Source organism: Mytilus californianus, unplaced genomic scaffold (assembly GCF_021869535.1).
Source record: "Mytilus californianus isolate M0D057914Y unplaced genomic scaffold, xbMytCali1.0.p SCAF_1, whole genome shotgun sequence".
Taxonomy (NCBI): Eukaryota; Metazoa; Mollusca; class Bivalvia; order Mytilida; family Mytilidae; genus Mytilus; species Mytilus californianus.
In genome coordinates, this window is record NW_026262581.1 from 7,597,978 (window position 1) to 7,614,229 (window position 16,252).

At 31.1% G+C, this 16,252-nt stretch overlaps 1 protein-coding gene across 6 annotated transcripts in view; it reads right to left on the reverse strand.

The window, feature by feature from the left end:
- Positions 1-16,252, reverse strand: part of LOC127698726 (tyrosine-protein kinase transmembrane receptor Ror-like) — a 144,786-nt gene that overhangs the window by 9,633 nt on the left and 118,901 nt on the right. For all 6 annotated transcript variants that reach the window (XM_052202375.1, XM_052202392.1, XM_052202356.1 and 3 more), the window contains 7 exons: positions 7,074-7,263; positions 5,745-5,851; positions 4,788-4,872; positions 4,383-4,418; positions 2,337-2,488; positions 1,358-1,567; positions 308-415 (listed from right to left, as the gene is read on the reverse strand). In XM_052202375.1, coding sequence (XP_052058335.1) covers positions 308-415; positions 1,358-1,567; positions 2,337-2,488; positions 4,383-4,418; positions 4,788-4,872; positions 5,745-5,851; positions 7,074-7,263 — 888 coding nt within the window. The remainder of the gene's footprint in view (positions 1-307; positions 416-1,357; positions 1,568-2,336; positions 2,489-4,382; positions 4,419-4,787; positions 4,873-5,744; positions 5,852-7,073; positions 7,264-16,252) is intronic.

The following is a 16,252-nucleotide window of genomic DNA, read 5'->3' on the forward strand; positions in this document are numbered from 1 at the left end:
CTGTTACCTAACTTTTAGTGGTGTTATTAATGACAATTTCCATATATTGTTTATAATGCATTAGCTTAAGTGTTCTTCAAATTATGGATAGTACAATGTACTTTACAAATAAAACAAATCAAGCAATTTGGATTTCAACAAGTTGCATTTTTTTTTAAACCTTTCAGCACAAACTGAATAGCTTCTATAATTAACAAAAGAATCTCTGAATTGTATGCTTCTCTTGGTAATTTCTCAGTTTCTGTGAATCATAACTCGAAGAAGTAATAAAACACAGAAATAATACTACTGTATGGATGAAACGTACCTTCTGGTCTTTGTGTAGGATCAATAGGTACATTAATACCTTTACATTTATCCCCCTCTGGGGTACCTCTTGGTGGTAAGTCATAACATTTTGGAAGGAAACCTTCCCCTAAAAACAAAAAAGTACTTCAATTACAACAAGCATTCTGAGAGTATTGCATGGCAATACATAGTCCCCTACTGGTTAAAAAATCATTTTCTACTGGAACAAAATGCTAACTTGATCTATAACTTGTCATGGTGAAAACTATATAACAAATATCAAATTAATATCTTCAAGCATGGTTAAAAAAAAGTGTGGAAAACTGATTATTGAGGACCATAACACTGCAAAAAAATCATCTGAACTAAACAAAATTCCAATTTCATCTGTAACTTGTCATGGTAAAACTGTATAGCAAATATCAAATCAATATTTTAAGTATGACGAATAAAAGTGCAGAAAACTGATTACTTGCACAAATTTTCGAAGTCCAAGGACCATAACTCTGCACAAAATCATCAGACCTGAGCAAAACTTGATCTGTAAATGGTCATGATTAAACTATATACTAAATATCAAATTAATATCTTCAAGCACTAACAAAAAAAGTGTGGAAAACTGATTTGCCGGACTGACAAATGGGATGGACAGACAGGCAGATAAGATAGACAGAGTGCAAACCTAAAGTCCCCTTCGACTTCGTCGGTAGGGGACTAAAAATGATACTACTAGTTCTGAATTATGTACAATGCATGTGCTTTTGTTTCATTTAGAAGGTCTCATTAAAACTTTAAGCTAAAAATAGTAATTAAAGTGCTGTTCTTTTGCTTTGGGTTATGTCCAGTGCTTGTAGGGATTTTGTATGGTGAGTTGATAGACCATTAGTCATCATATCCCTTGTTTTCCATTATACATGTTATTATTAAGATTTTTGGTCTCAAAATACTTCAAACTCTTCAGGAAACTGCACCTTATAACCCATGAAACATCAAACTTACCAATCATTAGATGATGTCGACCAATAATATATTCTATTTAAGATATTAACCCATGAAACATCAAACTTACCAATCATTGGATGATGTCGACCAATAACGTATTCCTGTTTACAGATATTGCCCTCAAGCATTTCACACTCATCTCTGCAGACTTTACGGGGAGTAGGGTTGATATGCTGACGATCACATAAAGGGAAGGTGTAGAAACAAAGAAACTCTATGGCATACTTCTGACATTCAGCTGACATATCACTGGAGGCAGCAATCACAGTAAAAGCAGCTAAAAAGATAGCAATCAAAGAATATGTTACTAACACGATACATTTTCAGGATTATGTCCCTTTTAACATCAATTCTTCGGTACATTCTTTTAACTACTATGACTGTATTAGCTAAATTATTATCTAAAAGCTGATTGGTATCTTAGATTAATTATGAAGCAGAAAAAAGGAAATAGGCCAATTTCCTATTGCATGACCAAAACCCAAATCAGGAAAATGTTTAAATCTTACTTAATTGTCACTGTCAATTTGCTAAAGTGATCCATAGGCAGATAAAAAACTAATGTCATTTGATTGTAAATTTAAACTTGCTTCCTGTCTGTAACTTTAGAGGACTTATTGTGAGATTTCTTCATATCTGTGATAATAAGGCACATATTTTCATAGGTTATGTCTCTACATTAAACGGAAGTGTTTGTCAAATACTATAACAATGACAAATTTTGAATCATAAAGTCTGCACTTTCTATTTTTGTAAAATCCTCAACAAAATTTTATTATGGTTAAACCTCAAATTTTCAAAATAAAGTAAAAATTGTTCATTGATCAAAGTTGAGAACATAAAAAAAGTGCCATTTAAAAAAAAAAAATGAATTTAAGAGATGAACCAGTGTGACACATTCCTAGTTTTAGACCCCAACTTTTGCCAGAAAAGCATGTATAAATTGATGAAAATAAGGAAGGAAACCCATCTTTTCCCTAAGGTACAAATCCTTGGAAAACCCTTTTTGAAAAGTGTTGAATCTGCCACCGCAAATTCATACATACCAATAAATTTTTCTTCCTTTACACCTTGAGCATACTCAGAATTGACATAAATTGTTTGATTGCCTATGAATCTGGCACACATATTTCCTCGAAATGGTTGACAGAAACCATTGCTATCATCTTTAGTACTACCGCTGCTTTCTTCTTTCAATCTGTGAAATAAAATTAGTATTAAAAAATCCTGATATCTTTCTTCTCCATGTCATTAGTAAAATCATTTTGACAGTTAGAAAAAATAATTCATTTTTTTCTTAAAAGTGTGTTGACATATTATTTTAATACTGCCACCATACCAGATTGGAACATCTATTTTACATGTTTACTTTCCTACAGCAATTATTCACTCTATTTCCTATAAATAGATAAAAAATGAATCAAGTTGCCTAAAAAATTATTTCAATACATCATAATATTATACTTTTATTCAACATTCTTCCATTACAAATATGTCTTTTCCTACCCCATTTATTAATATTTGAGAAAAATCTGTTCATAACTTCTTTGATATTGTTTTCTGTTCTAAGATATAGTTTATGTAACAATCAGATAACAGCTAGCATTTGCCTTTATGCATTTATACACAGACTAAAAAAACTAAAACACTACCACAATCTTCAACATGCTTTAGAAATAAAAATAAAAACATAAGATACAACAACTCATCAATGTGCACACAAATGTACAAAATACATGTATTTCAGTTAATTATAGGTAGTAGGCACCTGTAAAATTAGAGCAGCTTACAAATTTGAAATGTTTTTAAATTAATAGATTAAAATTGGTACATTTCTATTTTTTTTTTTCAAATTTGTGCAAATGATTATTTGTCTAAAGTCTAGAGTCCTCTTCTTTTATTTTAATATATATATCACCTTGACAAAAGGCCATGTATGTGCTACCAAATTAGTTTAGATCTGCATAAGTGTAAAGTCTTTACAGGTTAATTGTATAGTGTAAAGGTTAACTAGTGTAAGGGTTAACTAACTGAACAGTGTAAAGATTAACTGTATATTGTAAAAGGTTAACTGTATAGTGAAAAAAGGTTAACTGTATAGTGTAAAGGTTAACTGTATAGGGTCATGGTTAACTAGTGTAAATATTAACTGAATAGTGTAAAAGGTTAACTGTATAGTGAAAAAAGGTTAACTGTATAGTGTAAAGGTTAACTGTTTAGGGTAAAGGTTAACTAGTGTCAAGGTAAACTGTATAGTGTAAAGGTTAACAAGTGCCAAGGTTAACTGTATAGTGTAAAGGTCACTGTGATGTGAGATACATATAAATAAATCAACATTTCTTGTGTAATAGTTTTTATAATTCTCATGTTCTGACACTATTTGTAACAACTAGTGTCAGAACATGAGAATCATTATGCAAACTATTGTTTTGTACAAGCTTGAGGAAAATGGATGAATATTAACTTGAAGCAAACGGTTTTCTATCAAATGGTATATATTGATGAACATAAGAGCTAAGAATGAAAAGAATTGTAATATGTTCACCCTGCAATGTTTTGATTAATTTCAAAAGAACTTCTTTCTTTTGCTTTGTGTGCACTTAAATCATTGCTCTATGCTTTATGGCGATTACTGCATTATCCAGGTATAATAAAGTTCTATATCTTTATTTGTTCAAAGGAATAGTCATTGCAAGATGAAATCTTTTACATAGAATTAGTTTAAAGAAGTGGAAAGCTATTGAAGTTTAATTGGAAACACAGCAAATTCACAAAAGGCAAGTGCAAGCCATCAAAATCTATATAAACATCTGAATGACTACCGCAGAATAGCCAAAAGCAGGAAGACAATATATAGTTACAATTAAGAATTGGGATTAAATATGTGCTTCTATTTACACAGAATTCTCAGATTTTATGTACTAATTTAAAAAGATGTGGGTAGAGCTGAAAGTGCTAACCGACCCCTCTTAATTTCCAATTGAAAACTCCAATTAAACTGACAAATAGTCAGGAAAAAATAATATAAATAATAGATTTAAAATGTAAATAGAAGCCATGCAAATCCTCAATCCACTAAAATCACTACTTACTTTTTATATATTTCTGGATCATACTTCCCAGAAAATCTTTAAAGAAAATTTTCCATCTTAAAATGCAACTTAAGACATGTATTTTTGTTGGTAGTAGAGTAAACCATTTTCAGATGTTTTGGCACAAGTCTTCTTTAGATTTCTCTCTCAACTACTTCGTGAAATTGGTAGATAAGTCTTTTTTCTTACCATTTATTTCTTTTTAATTTAAACGCATTTCTTTAGAGAATTTACAAAAAAGCTTGAAATTAATACTTATATTTTAAATTAATAAAAAATAATATAGACTTTGGGCCAAGTGTGTTATAATAAATCCAAATACTGTTCAGCTTCTACAATGTGTTTGTCATACAAGAGTTAAAACAACCTTAATTCTAGAATATAAATGTTAATTAATTAACGTACCTATCTGTGTCATCTGTTAGATCTGGAAATGAATCCACATCGGTCTTTGATCCACCACCTTTGTTATCCTTTTTTGGTGCATTTTCTGTTAAAATCAAATATAATGTATATTTAGTTAAATATAAAATACAGAATTACATATTCAATTCTCAAAGAAATTTGATCAAATGTGGAAATACACTATCAGAGAGGTACAAATATTCCTTACAACTTTTTTATATCACTAATGTGTAATGATATGAATTTTATAGTAAAATTTAATATTTTATAAAAAAAAATTATAAGGATAATCTTAGAAATAAATATAATTATATGGTAAGATTTGGTGGCTTGAAGACCACAAATACGATCAGTTACAGATGTCTTGTTACAGACTAGATTTGTGATAGTTACATAAAATACAATCTAAAAACAATGTAGAGGAAAAAAACTTTTAAAAAAACCCTAACCTTTGAACCTTACTATTATAAAAAGTGTTCAGCTAATCTGTCTATACCAGCTGAATGCAGGTGAAAACAATTAAATATTTGGATATGTTTTTAAATGTTAATTTAATGCCTTCTTAACAAATAAAAAAAAATTTAGTACGACTCCATCTTAAAATTAGGCAGGTGGTGGCACTGTAAATGGAAAACTAAATTTCATTCTGAATCTCAAATACCAATCAATTTTGATAAAAGTTATGGCAATAGGATAAGACTTGCAAATACAAGACTTGGAATTAATACATGAAGCAAAATGGCTTGTTTAAATAGTGAGTGTAATAAAAAATTTCAAATACCAGAAAATAAAGCATATGTGGTATTAACCTCAATGTAAAAAACCCAACAATACAACCAAACAAATATATTGAGAAAATTTTAAAATTTAAGAACTAAAATTATATATATAAATATCTGTATGAATATTAATTCTGATTTATGTAAGTTGTAAAACAGTTGTCCCCCTTTGACCTACCATTTTTGATATGTAAATAAGCTGTAGCATTTTTTGCTCCAGCCCTATTAGCAGCTATACACATATAATAACCACTATCATGGGGTACTGATTTCTCTATCTTTAACCTGAAAAAAACATATATAAGTTGCTAACAAATGCTCTATAATTAAGCATCCTATCTAAGTTTTTGTTTGTTTTCAGAATAGCTATATACCGTTATTGTTTGTTTTTAATCCATTTTTGTACAGTGGCATGTAGTTCAGGAACAAAACAAATGACAAGTATGAAATGTACAAGAACAGTTACTGCTATCTTGCAATAAAATTGTTTACTGGTACATTTCTGCACACCAAAATCATGAACAATGAAAACTATTGCTAATTTTACATTCAAAAGATGTTAAATTTGCTGGTCTTAATTGTTAAGCTAAGAAATTTCTAAAAATCTGTGACAAGGCCAGGATTGAAGTGCAATGTGCAAAAGGTCTAAAAGACGTGTGTGTGAAGCAAATTGAAAGTTTATTAAAAGCTGTATAACAAAAGAACCAAAATTTCCATGTTTTTATTACGTTGTGGGTTAAGTGCCGGTCCTAGTTTGATTTTTCAGTATCTCTTGTAATTCTGTGTCTTATTTTGTTGATTTGTATAAAAATAAGGAGATGTGCTTTCATTGCCAATGAGACAACTATCAACCAGAGTTAAAATGAAGTGGTTGTACCCCGGGAAGCAGTTATAGCCCACTTTGTCTTTTTATCAATATTCAAATATAGCAGTGTTTATCTGAGTATTGCTTGTTTTAAATATATTTTCTGCACTGCGGCATGTAGTTCAGGAATAAAATAAATGACAAGTGTAAAATGCACGAGAACAGTTACTTCTATCTCGCCATAAAATTGTTTACATTTCTGCACACCTAAAAAGTAAACTATGAACACGGTTGCTTATTTTACATACAAAAGATGTTAAATATTGCCAACATGAACAGATTTATACCTCCTTACGACCAGATGATAGCTATCCTTCATCTAAACATATAATCCTTGTATTAACTCCATATTACTTTGACTAATTTAAAAGTATAGGCTGAAGAAGATAATACATCTGGTTTATTTTCTTACTCTTAACAAAAGTTTATTTTAACGATTTTTGTATTTATCTTAATCCACAAAATGGTTTATTTTATGTTCTCACATCACTCCTTTGTTTAAAGCATCAACAGTAAACTTAACCTTTACTTTAGAACTAGAGTTTCAATCACTCATGTTTCTATCTTCTGCAGTTTCCAAATCTTTTTAAAAATCAAATATACAATGTTGAAAGATTACAAGAAAAAACATAATTTCATTACCTTGAACCCCATGGTGTCAATTTCACATTGAATCGGTCCTCTTTATCTCCAATTTCAATGCTGTCTTTGAACCAACTGTACTTGGGTAGAGGGTTTCCTGAAATCTCACAACGGAGACGTACAATTTCACCCCTGTACTTTGTCGTATTCTTCATTTCGAAGTCTACATTCAAGGTGGGTTGTCCTCCAACTGTAAAACACACAAAGATTTAAAAAATTTTGTTACAACAGCTGTTTTCTATGTTAAATTTTTTGTTTCTGTACACGGAACTTAGATATCTTTTCAGCTTATCAAAACACCAGCTTACAAGGGTAAACATAAAATGCTAGCTGATGGTTAGAATTAGAGGAAATTACAATCAAATTAAGCAGGTCATTTGGAATGTAACAACTGAGAGGCTCAAAAGCATCTAAATTCATACCCTACACTCAAAAGTTATAGGTGGTATAGTCTCAATTCATATCCTATGTTGGATTTTAAAGATGGAAGAGTTGCAGATAATTTTCAATTGAGACACAACATGGTGTGAAAAATGATTTTTCATTGAAACACTTTGCAATCTAAACAAACAGTACATGGGAGACATGTCATCTCTAATGAGGTTACTCTTCTAGAGCCAGCCTACCATGTCTACCAATACAGACAAAGTTATCAGGCTTATCAAAGAAATAAACATTAAATGTAAAAAAAAAATCTTTTAATGTTGGAAGCTGATATTGCTCATATGTAATTACAGTGAAACCTGTGTAAATTAAACCCTGTATAAACAAGAAACCTGTCTAAACTGAACTATTGTATCAGGACATGTAACAAATGTCCTGTATTACTTAAACCTGTGTATACCAAACACCTTTCTAATTCAAACAAAATCATCAGTCAAAAAAAAGTTTGACTTTGGCTGTTTTCACTGTACTATGTACAAGATTTCATTAACAGTAAGGGAATACAATGCTGTAGGTGGTCAACTATCAATACATGTAAGAGCAGAGAAACTCTATCATTTCCAAATTAATTTCTTTGATATTATAATTTTCTACTGAAAAGTAACATTTAAAAGTTTGACAGACCAGCTGACCTTGTCAGATAGTTTATGCTTCATTTGCCAGACAATTTGATTTGAGAGTTCAATAAGGAGACCAGAAGGTGTGAAATGCCAGAGATTTACCAACTTGTAACAGGATGTTAAAAAACAGAGTACAACAAAACTGACTCAGGAGCAATGTGCATAACAGTGCTATAAACAATTGCAGCCCTGTCAAATTGGAATCTGACATCTAAATTAACCTACCCATCAAAATAAATGATGCATTCCCTTACAGAATGATAAAGCTATGCCAATGTTAATTAGGTGAACAATTCATGTTTATATAAATTAAGAGGTGTAAACACTGGCAAGATAAGATCACAGAGACCCTTAGTACAGTTCAGATTCCTCAATCTTCAAATATTTCCTTTTTTTTATTAAAAAGGGGGAGACGATATCAAGAGGGAATGAATAACAATAAGTCAAAGTGAAATTGACAACACTGTGGCAGAAGATAAACAGTCCACAAGAAACTGAAGATTGCAGAGTAACATAAACCCCATCAAAAAAAGGGGATCAACTCAGGTGTTTCGAAAGGGTCAGAAGTTCCTACTCCACTAGTTACACCTGATGTATGAAATGAATTTCAAGTGGTTTTAGAAAAAGTGAGGAGAGGATCAATGAATAGCACAAAAAAGACAATTACATGTAGGCTACTGTTTTCAAGAACAATATAGGTCACTGTATCCATACAATCACAGATTCATGTTCTGAATGAATGTACTTTCTATATCAATATCTTGTAACAGCTTGATGTAACATAGATCACATAGTAGCCATACTTGTCACTATGTATTCATCCCTAGATTATTTAACCATAATCAGATGACCATTAACTTAGTCACAGATTCCTGTTTATTGTGAACTCACAGCCAGGGCAGTATTAAACAATAGCTTTCTACAGGAAAGACATTGGATTTATTAAACAATAGCTTTCTACATGAAAGACATGGGATTTATTTTTTCAAGAAAATACGATAATAAAGACATTTGGTATTTTGAATTAAACAGTTTATATATCTTGTATGTATAAAATAGACAAAATTCGGGTGATCAGTCTGAGACAGTTTCACCAACTAAAACCTTCATAATTAACAGATCAACATTTCCCTTAGCAGCTGCATAAATAATGGAATTGAAAAAAGGTTTCTTACAAAAATCAATTAATTCCAGAATGTCAGGATTCAGGTTTCTTTATCTCTTGTAAAATGAAATTAGGAGATGTTGTGAATCATTATATGTTCAGATGTAAGATCTTTGTCTTAATCGGCATATAAATTGGCCGATGATGAGAAAAAGGATGAGATAAAAAGTGACTTCAGATGAAATGTATCAATTCCTCAGAGAATTCATTTGTTTTTTATTTTATTCTTAGTTTTGAAAAATTGCTAACATTATCATAGAATGTTTGTTTGATAAATAACTGGACTGCACTGATCTGAATACAAGGTCTAACTCAAACACTTAGTAAAACAAGTTGAAAACTATGAGGTGTGGATTCAGTCAAAGTTATTGTATTTAAATTTCACCAGTTTCACGATAATAATTTGATTTTAAGATATCCTTAAATATTTATAGAGGTCCACGATCATTTCAGGACCTCCACAATACGAATTAAGTATATCCTTAAATACAATATTTTTTTACTAATTCCGAGCCTCATAGAAAACAGTCATAGCAATACAAACAATATGCTTTCTTGGGGAATATGTCACATCAATTCTTCAAAATTAGAATGAGTCACTGATAAAAACCACAACAGGTTAACTTTAGGATTTACAAACATTTAAACAGCCAGGAAACAAATATTTCAGAGTTATCACATTAAAAAAATTATGTCCTAGGACAACCAATAGGGAGCTCTTACATTGATAGTCACATTTGTTTTCAAAACTTGACATCAAGCCACTAACTCTGCCATTTCTTACTGACTATTTCAAAAACCAACTTTGGATACAGCTCTGAATGTTCAGTGCTTGACATATTCTAGAGATAAAAGTAGGCATACATCTACATTGATCAAAATAAATGTCTGTCTGAAATGATATCTGACGTTCTTACTGACACAAGTAGTTATGCAATGTACATGTAATGAGGGTGGAGCAGTTCAAGTTTTTTTTAACCTTTGTTCTTTTTTAATTCTGAGATATTCTTATCAGTTATGACTGTCTGTAGTAATTAGTCAGTACTGAAAAAAAGAAATGAAAAAGAAGAGAAAAAAATTATGAACATACAAGAGTAAAACAGTACAATATCAAAACACCTTTTAATATAAATCAATTATGTATCAAATTTTCAATTACAGCAATAAATCAAATTGAATATTGCTTGGGACAAAAGATTAATTGGTATATAATGTGCTTTGGTAATAAAAGAATCAAGATGAAAAGTTTGTTGGGATAATATTTCTGTACAGAAGTAGATTTGAGGTAACTATGCACATATATCATCCACAAACTGTCAGGTTAGCTGATATCTGTTAACAAACTACCCTTAAATTTTGTTCTACCTAATCTTGTTGCTCCACAATTTATGATTTCCTTGAGGGCAGAAGCAAATAATAGATTTGGATTGTTTTCAATTACAATTCATAAATTCACAGCTGTTACAAAAAGATATAGCTCTTGTATGCCTTGCAAATCTACTTATGTCTTAAATCTTATAAAGTTGTTATTTTCCTATCACTTTGACTATGCTTTATTTCCCTTGTCCTGTAATAAAGGGAGGTCACTGGTAAGTAGGCAAAAAGGGAGATCACCAACGAAGAAATAAATGGAAACAAAATAAAACATGATCATGATGATCTGCACTCAAATACACAAACTAATATTTTAACCATACTGTTCTTGGATAAAAATCAACAATGTTAATTAATTTCCGCAATTATTTGTTTCATGCAAAGCCTTGGAAATTTGAGTAATACAAGAAAAGCATCAACTAAGCATTAAATAGTGTCTTGATAGGTATAGAAACTGACAACTATTGAAAATCTCAGGACTAGTTAATTAACATTATAATGAACAATCTTACATTCCAGAATGAATTGCTCTAACATGGACTTTTACACTTCATTATATCCAAACATAATCACTATCTTAATGTTCGGAAGAAGGCTTACTAAACTTTAAATTTTATCTTTATTTCTGACAGAATATATTAACTTTGATACAAAATACCAAATCTGCATCTTCTCATGTATAACCTCAATGAGTTCTGAATTCATCATCTTCTTCAACAGACAAAACCATCTGATTCTTTTCATATTCTTCAACTTTTTAAATATTCTCTACACATTTTTATCAGATATATTGTTCATTTTTTTTCTAGAAATCCATTTAAAAATGTTCAAGGATCAAATAGCAGTAAAACCAGACTTAATTAATCATCCTGGACTTATTTTTAAAAGAGAATCATATTCAGCTATCTACAGGTGTTCAGACAACAGGGTGTGGATAAGCATGTATCATGGAGTTCTGTTGTGTTGTCACATGACAATAGGTTGTAGTATAGTCATACTATAGTCATACATCATGGAGTTCTGTTGTGTTGTCACATTACAATAGTGTGTAGTATAGTCATACATCATGGAGTTATGTTGTGTTGTCACATTACAATAGGGTGTAGTACTATTATACTATAGTCATACATCATGGAGTTCTGTTGAGTTGTCACATTACTATAGGGTGTAGTATAGTCATACATGATGGAGTTCTGTTGTGTTGTCACATTACAATAGGGTGAAGTATAGTCATAAATCATGGAGTTCTGTTGTGTTGTCACATTACAATAGGGTGTAGTATAGTCATACATCATGGAGTTCTGTTGTGTTGTCATGGAACAACAGGGTGAAGTACAAGCTTGTATCATAGAGTTCAGTTGTGTTGTCACCAAATGATTGTCACTTAACATCAGGGTGTAGTATATTAAGCATGTATCATGGAGTTCTGTTGTGTTGTCACGTAACAACAGGGTGTAGTATAAGCATGTATCATGAAGTTCTGTTGTGTAACTTGTGTTGTCATGTAAAACCAGGGTGTAGTTATAGGCATATATCATGGAATTCTGATGTATTGTCATGTAACAACAGGGTGTAGTATAGGCATATCATGGAGTTCTGTTGTATTGTCATGTAACAACAGGGTGTAGTATAGGCATATCATGGAGTTCTGTTGTATTGTCATGTAACAACAGGAGGTTACGCATAAGCATGTATCATGGAGTTCTGTTGTGTTGTCACATAACAACAGGGTGTAGAATAAGCAAGTATCATGGAGTTCTGTTGTTTTGTCACGTAACTGCAAAATTGGCAAACTTTCAGGCAATCTGACATATCTGTTCCAGAAGTTCTGAAGAACTAGGAATATGTGTATCAATTCTGATGTCAAGAAAAATGACTTAGCAGATGCATAATTTATTATTTCTATTGGCAATTTTAGTAGTGAATCCTGACAAAATTGTAGGTCTTTCTATTTTCTTAAAATAAAAACAATTGAGCAAATAAATAAGACTTCCTACACTATATTTCTGAATGGGGAAACCCTTAACACACATACTTTTGTTTGTCCTCAACATACAACAAAGCCTGATATTAGGTATGCAAGCCCATGAAAAGACATATCTGCTTCACCAAAAGTATGTTTGCAAATGAACAGGCTACCTTTCTTAAACTTCTTTTTACATAATCAGGCAACCTTGTTTCATATAACTGGAAAATGGAAAACCTGTTTAATTTATGGTATTCAAGTAAATAAATGAGAAAACATGTGTAGTCTACAATCTATAGCTGTCTGGTAACTATGTTAGAGTATATAAGCAACATTTTGTATACTCTCCTCTGTTTTGAAGGGTTTGAGGGTCCTGGAATCCCTGTCATAAACTATATTCAGTACTCAGAGTACAAAATTTGTACTCAAAATACCAAATTCAGTAATTTAATTGGTTGATTTATGAGTTTAAGTAGAATAATCCTAACCGAGATTTTATGACCGCAAGGCTTGATTCTATTTCCTTATACCAAGAATTATTAAGGAAAAAGCTCTTCACATATAAACCATTTTTGACTATAGAAAGCAAATAACCTGTCAAAAATATCTGTGTCCACTATATTTTTTCAAACTGACATTTCTGACACATTTAAGTACAAGCCATTAAAACCTGATGTTATTAACTATAAATGCCATGTTTGGTAGTCAGTCTATTCATTTTCTCCTTGGTAGGTAAGCTTTGAAGATGACAGACTTCATCCCACACAAAGGGAAAACTCCCAGAAATAATTGGATGGTAACAAATATTTACATAATTTAACATTATATCATGATATTACGAAATTTTAACAAAAAGAAACAATTAATGAACAACTTGACATAATCCTCCAAATGAATTAATCTTGTGACCATTTCAAGTTTTTGTCTTAATTTATGTGAATAATAAAACCGTACTGTTCCACTTTAGGGCATCACTCTTGATTCTTGAATTCTTATAGCATAAAAGAGAAAATTCAGGTTAATTACAATCTAATACACCATGGGTTATAAAGTTGCATTGAAAAAATTGGAGATTTATAACAGCAATTTTTGCTCAGGATTTTTGACATTTTAGTTTCTTAGTATTTTTATCTTTTACACATTAAGATACTGTAGTATTTTACCTTTGCTTAAACATTTCCATGGCTACTTTTTTTTTAAACATTTCAAATATATTTTTAAAAGTATTTCCAATCTAACATAGATATAGGAAGATGTGGTATGAGTGCCATTGAGACATTACTCTCCATCCAAGTAACAATTTATAAAAGTAAACCATTATAGGTCAAGGTACATGCACAGAAAATACCTTTCACTTATGTGAAACGAAAACTAGAGGCTCTCAAGAGCCTGTGTCGCTCACCTGTATCTACTGTGGTTTTGGAAATCATGTAAAATAAGGTTTAAATCATACTAAATAGTATTAGATACCCTTATAATGATTGAGGCCAAGTTTGGTTTAATTTGGCCCAGTAGTTAAGTTAAAAGCAGGTCATCCCACTAGTAACTAGACTTACAATAGTTACTGAAGACCCCTTATCATTATTTAAATTAGTTTTCAATTGTGATCATTTGAAATTGTTTTTTCTACAATTTTCCCTTAGACTTCTATAGTAAATCCCTATGTTCTATATTTAGCCATGGTGGCCATGTTGGTTGGATGGCAGGGTCATCGGATACATTTTTCAATCAAGATACCCTATTGAAAATTGTGGCTAATTTAAATTCTATTTGGCCCAGTAGATTAAGTGGAGAAGATTTGTGTAAAAGATTGCAAAAATTTATGAAAAAAATTGTTAAAAATTTACTATAAAGGGCAATAACTCTTTAAGGGGTCAATTGAAAATGTTGGTCATATTGACTTATTTGTAGATCATACTTGCTGAACATTATTGCTGTTTAAAGTTTATCTCTATCTATAATAATATTCAAGATAATAGCCAAAAACTGCAGAATTTCCTAAAATTACCAATTCAGGGGCAGCAACCCAACAACAGATTGTCTGATTCATCTAAAAATTTCAGGGCAGATAAATATTAACCTGATAAACATATTTACGCCATGTCAGATTTGCTCTGAATGCTTTAGTTTCAGAGATATAAGCCAAAAACTGCATTTTACCCCTATGTTCTATTTTTAGCCATGTCGGCAATGTTGGTTGGCAGGCAGGGTCATCAGACACATTATTTAAACAAGATACCCTAATGATGATTGTGGCCAACTTAGGTTAAATTTTACCCAGGAGTTTTAGAGAAAATTTTTGTAAAAGTTAACGACAACAGACAACGACGACGACAACGACAGACGCCAAAAGATGAGAAAAGCTCACTTGGCCCTTTGGGAGATAACTTTTGAAATTACATGATTGATTGTTGATTGCTTATTGTCCAACAAAAAGTATAATAACAAAAATACCGAACTCAAAGGAAAATTCAAAACGGAAAGTCCCTTATCAAATGGCAAAATCAAAAGCTCAAACACATCAAACGAATGGAAAACAACTGTCATATTCCTGACTTGGTACAGGCATTTCCCTATGTAGAAAATGGTGGATTCAGCTTGGTTTTAAAGCTAGCTAAACCTCTCACTTGTATGACAGTCGCATAAAATTCCATTATATTGCCAACAATGTGTGAACAAAACAAACAGACACAATAGGTAAAAATGTCAAAAACAGGGGTACAGCAGTCAACATTGTGTTACAACACATTTTCCATGAATATTCAGGATGAGAAATAACGGAAATATGAGGTAATTTTAAGAATCAAGTGGACAGTCACATCCACAACATATCATTTATTCATCAATTTCTTGCTTCTTCCAATTAATTACTGATACATGTTATTAATTAATAAGAAGGCACTGATTTATAAGTGGATGTTAGATAACTTGGTACAAACAAGCACCTGCTCTCTTTAATTTCAACTGTTTACAAATGCTTCAAGAGAACATTGTTGAAATTTTCAATTAACTTGCATGCAACTAAACATGAATGGAAATTTCATAAACTAATCGATTTTGTTTTAACAGCAAGACACAGTGCATGATGTTTTACAAAATGTATCATCCGCAAACTACAGGAGGTTATAATTTAGGAAATGAGAAACTAAGACTGTCATTCAATAATGAGTACAAAAGTGCCTGCTACATGTGATATTTCTGATCATGTTGCATTGTTGTTATATATCATTCATAATGAATGCAAAAACTGGCTGAATACAAATAATCTGTTATCCCCGTGACAGAATTTTCTGAGTCATGGTCACAGGAAATAGACATGCTGTGCGCCAAGGGACCTGTATTTTATTCAAAACCAGCATCCTAAGCGACTGTAATTTCAAAATTTCATATTTAACACTGTGTTTCATGCTGTGAAGAATTTGAACATGTTTAAGTTTCATGTAGCAGGTATTTTAAAGGGTATAAAATTTCACCATTTATGTGAAACTATTCAGAAACTTTGCTGTTTACTCTAAAGTTTGCTGCATAAATAATTTTTTGAAAGAAATAATAATGCCTATAAAATTTTTAAACAAAATTGACACCAAATTTAATTAAAAAGCAAAATCCA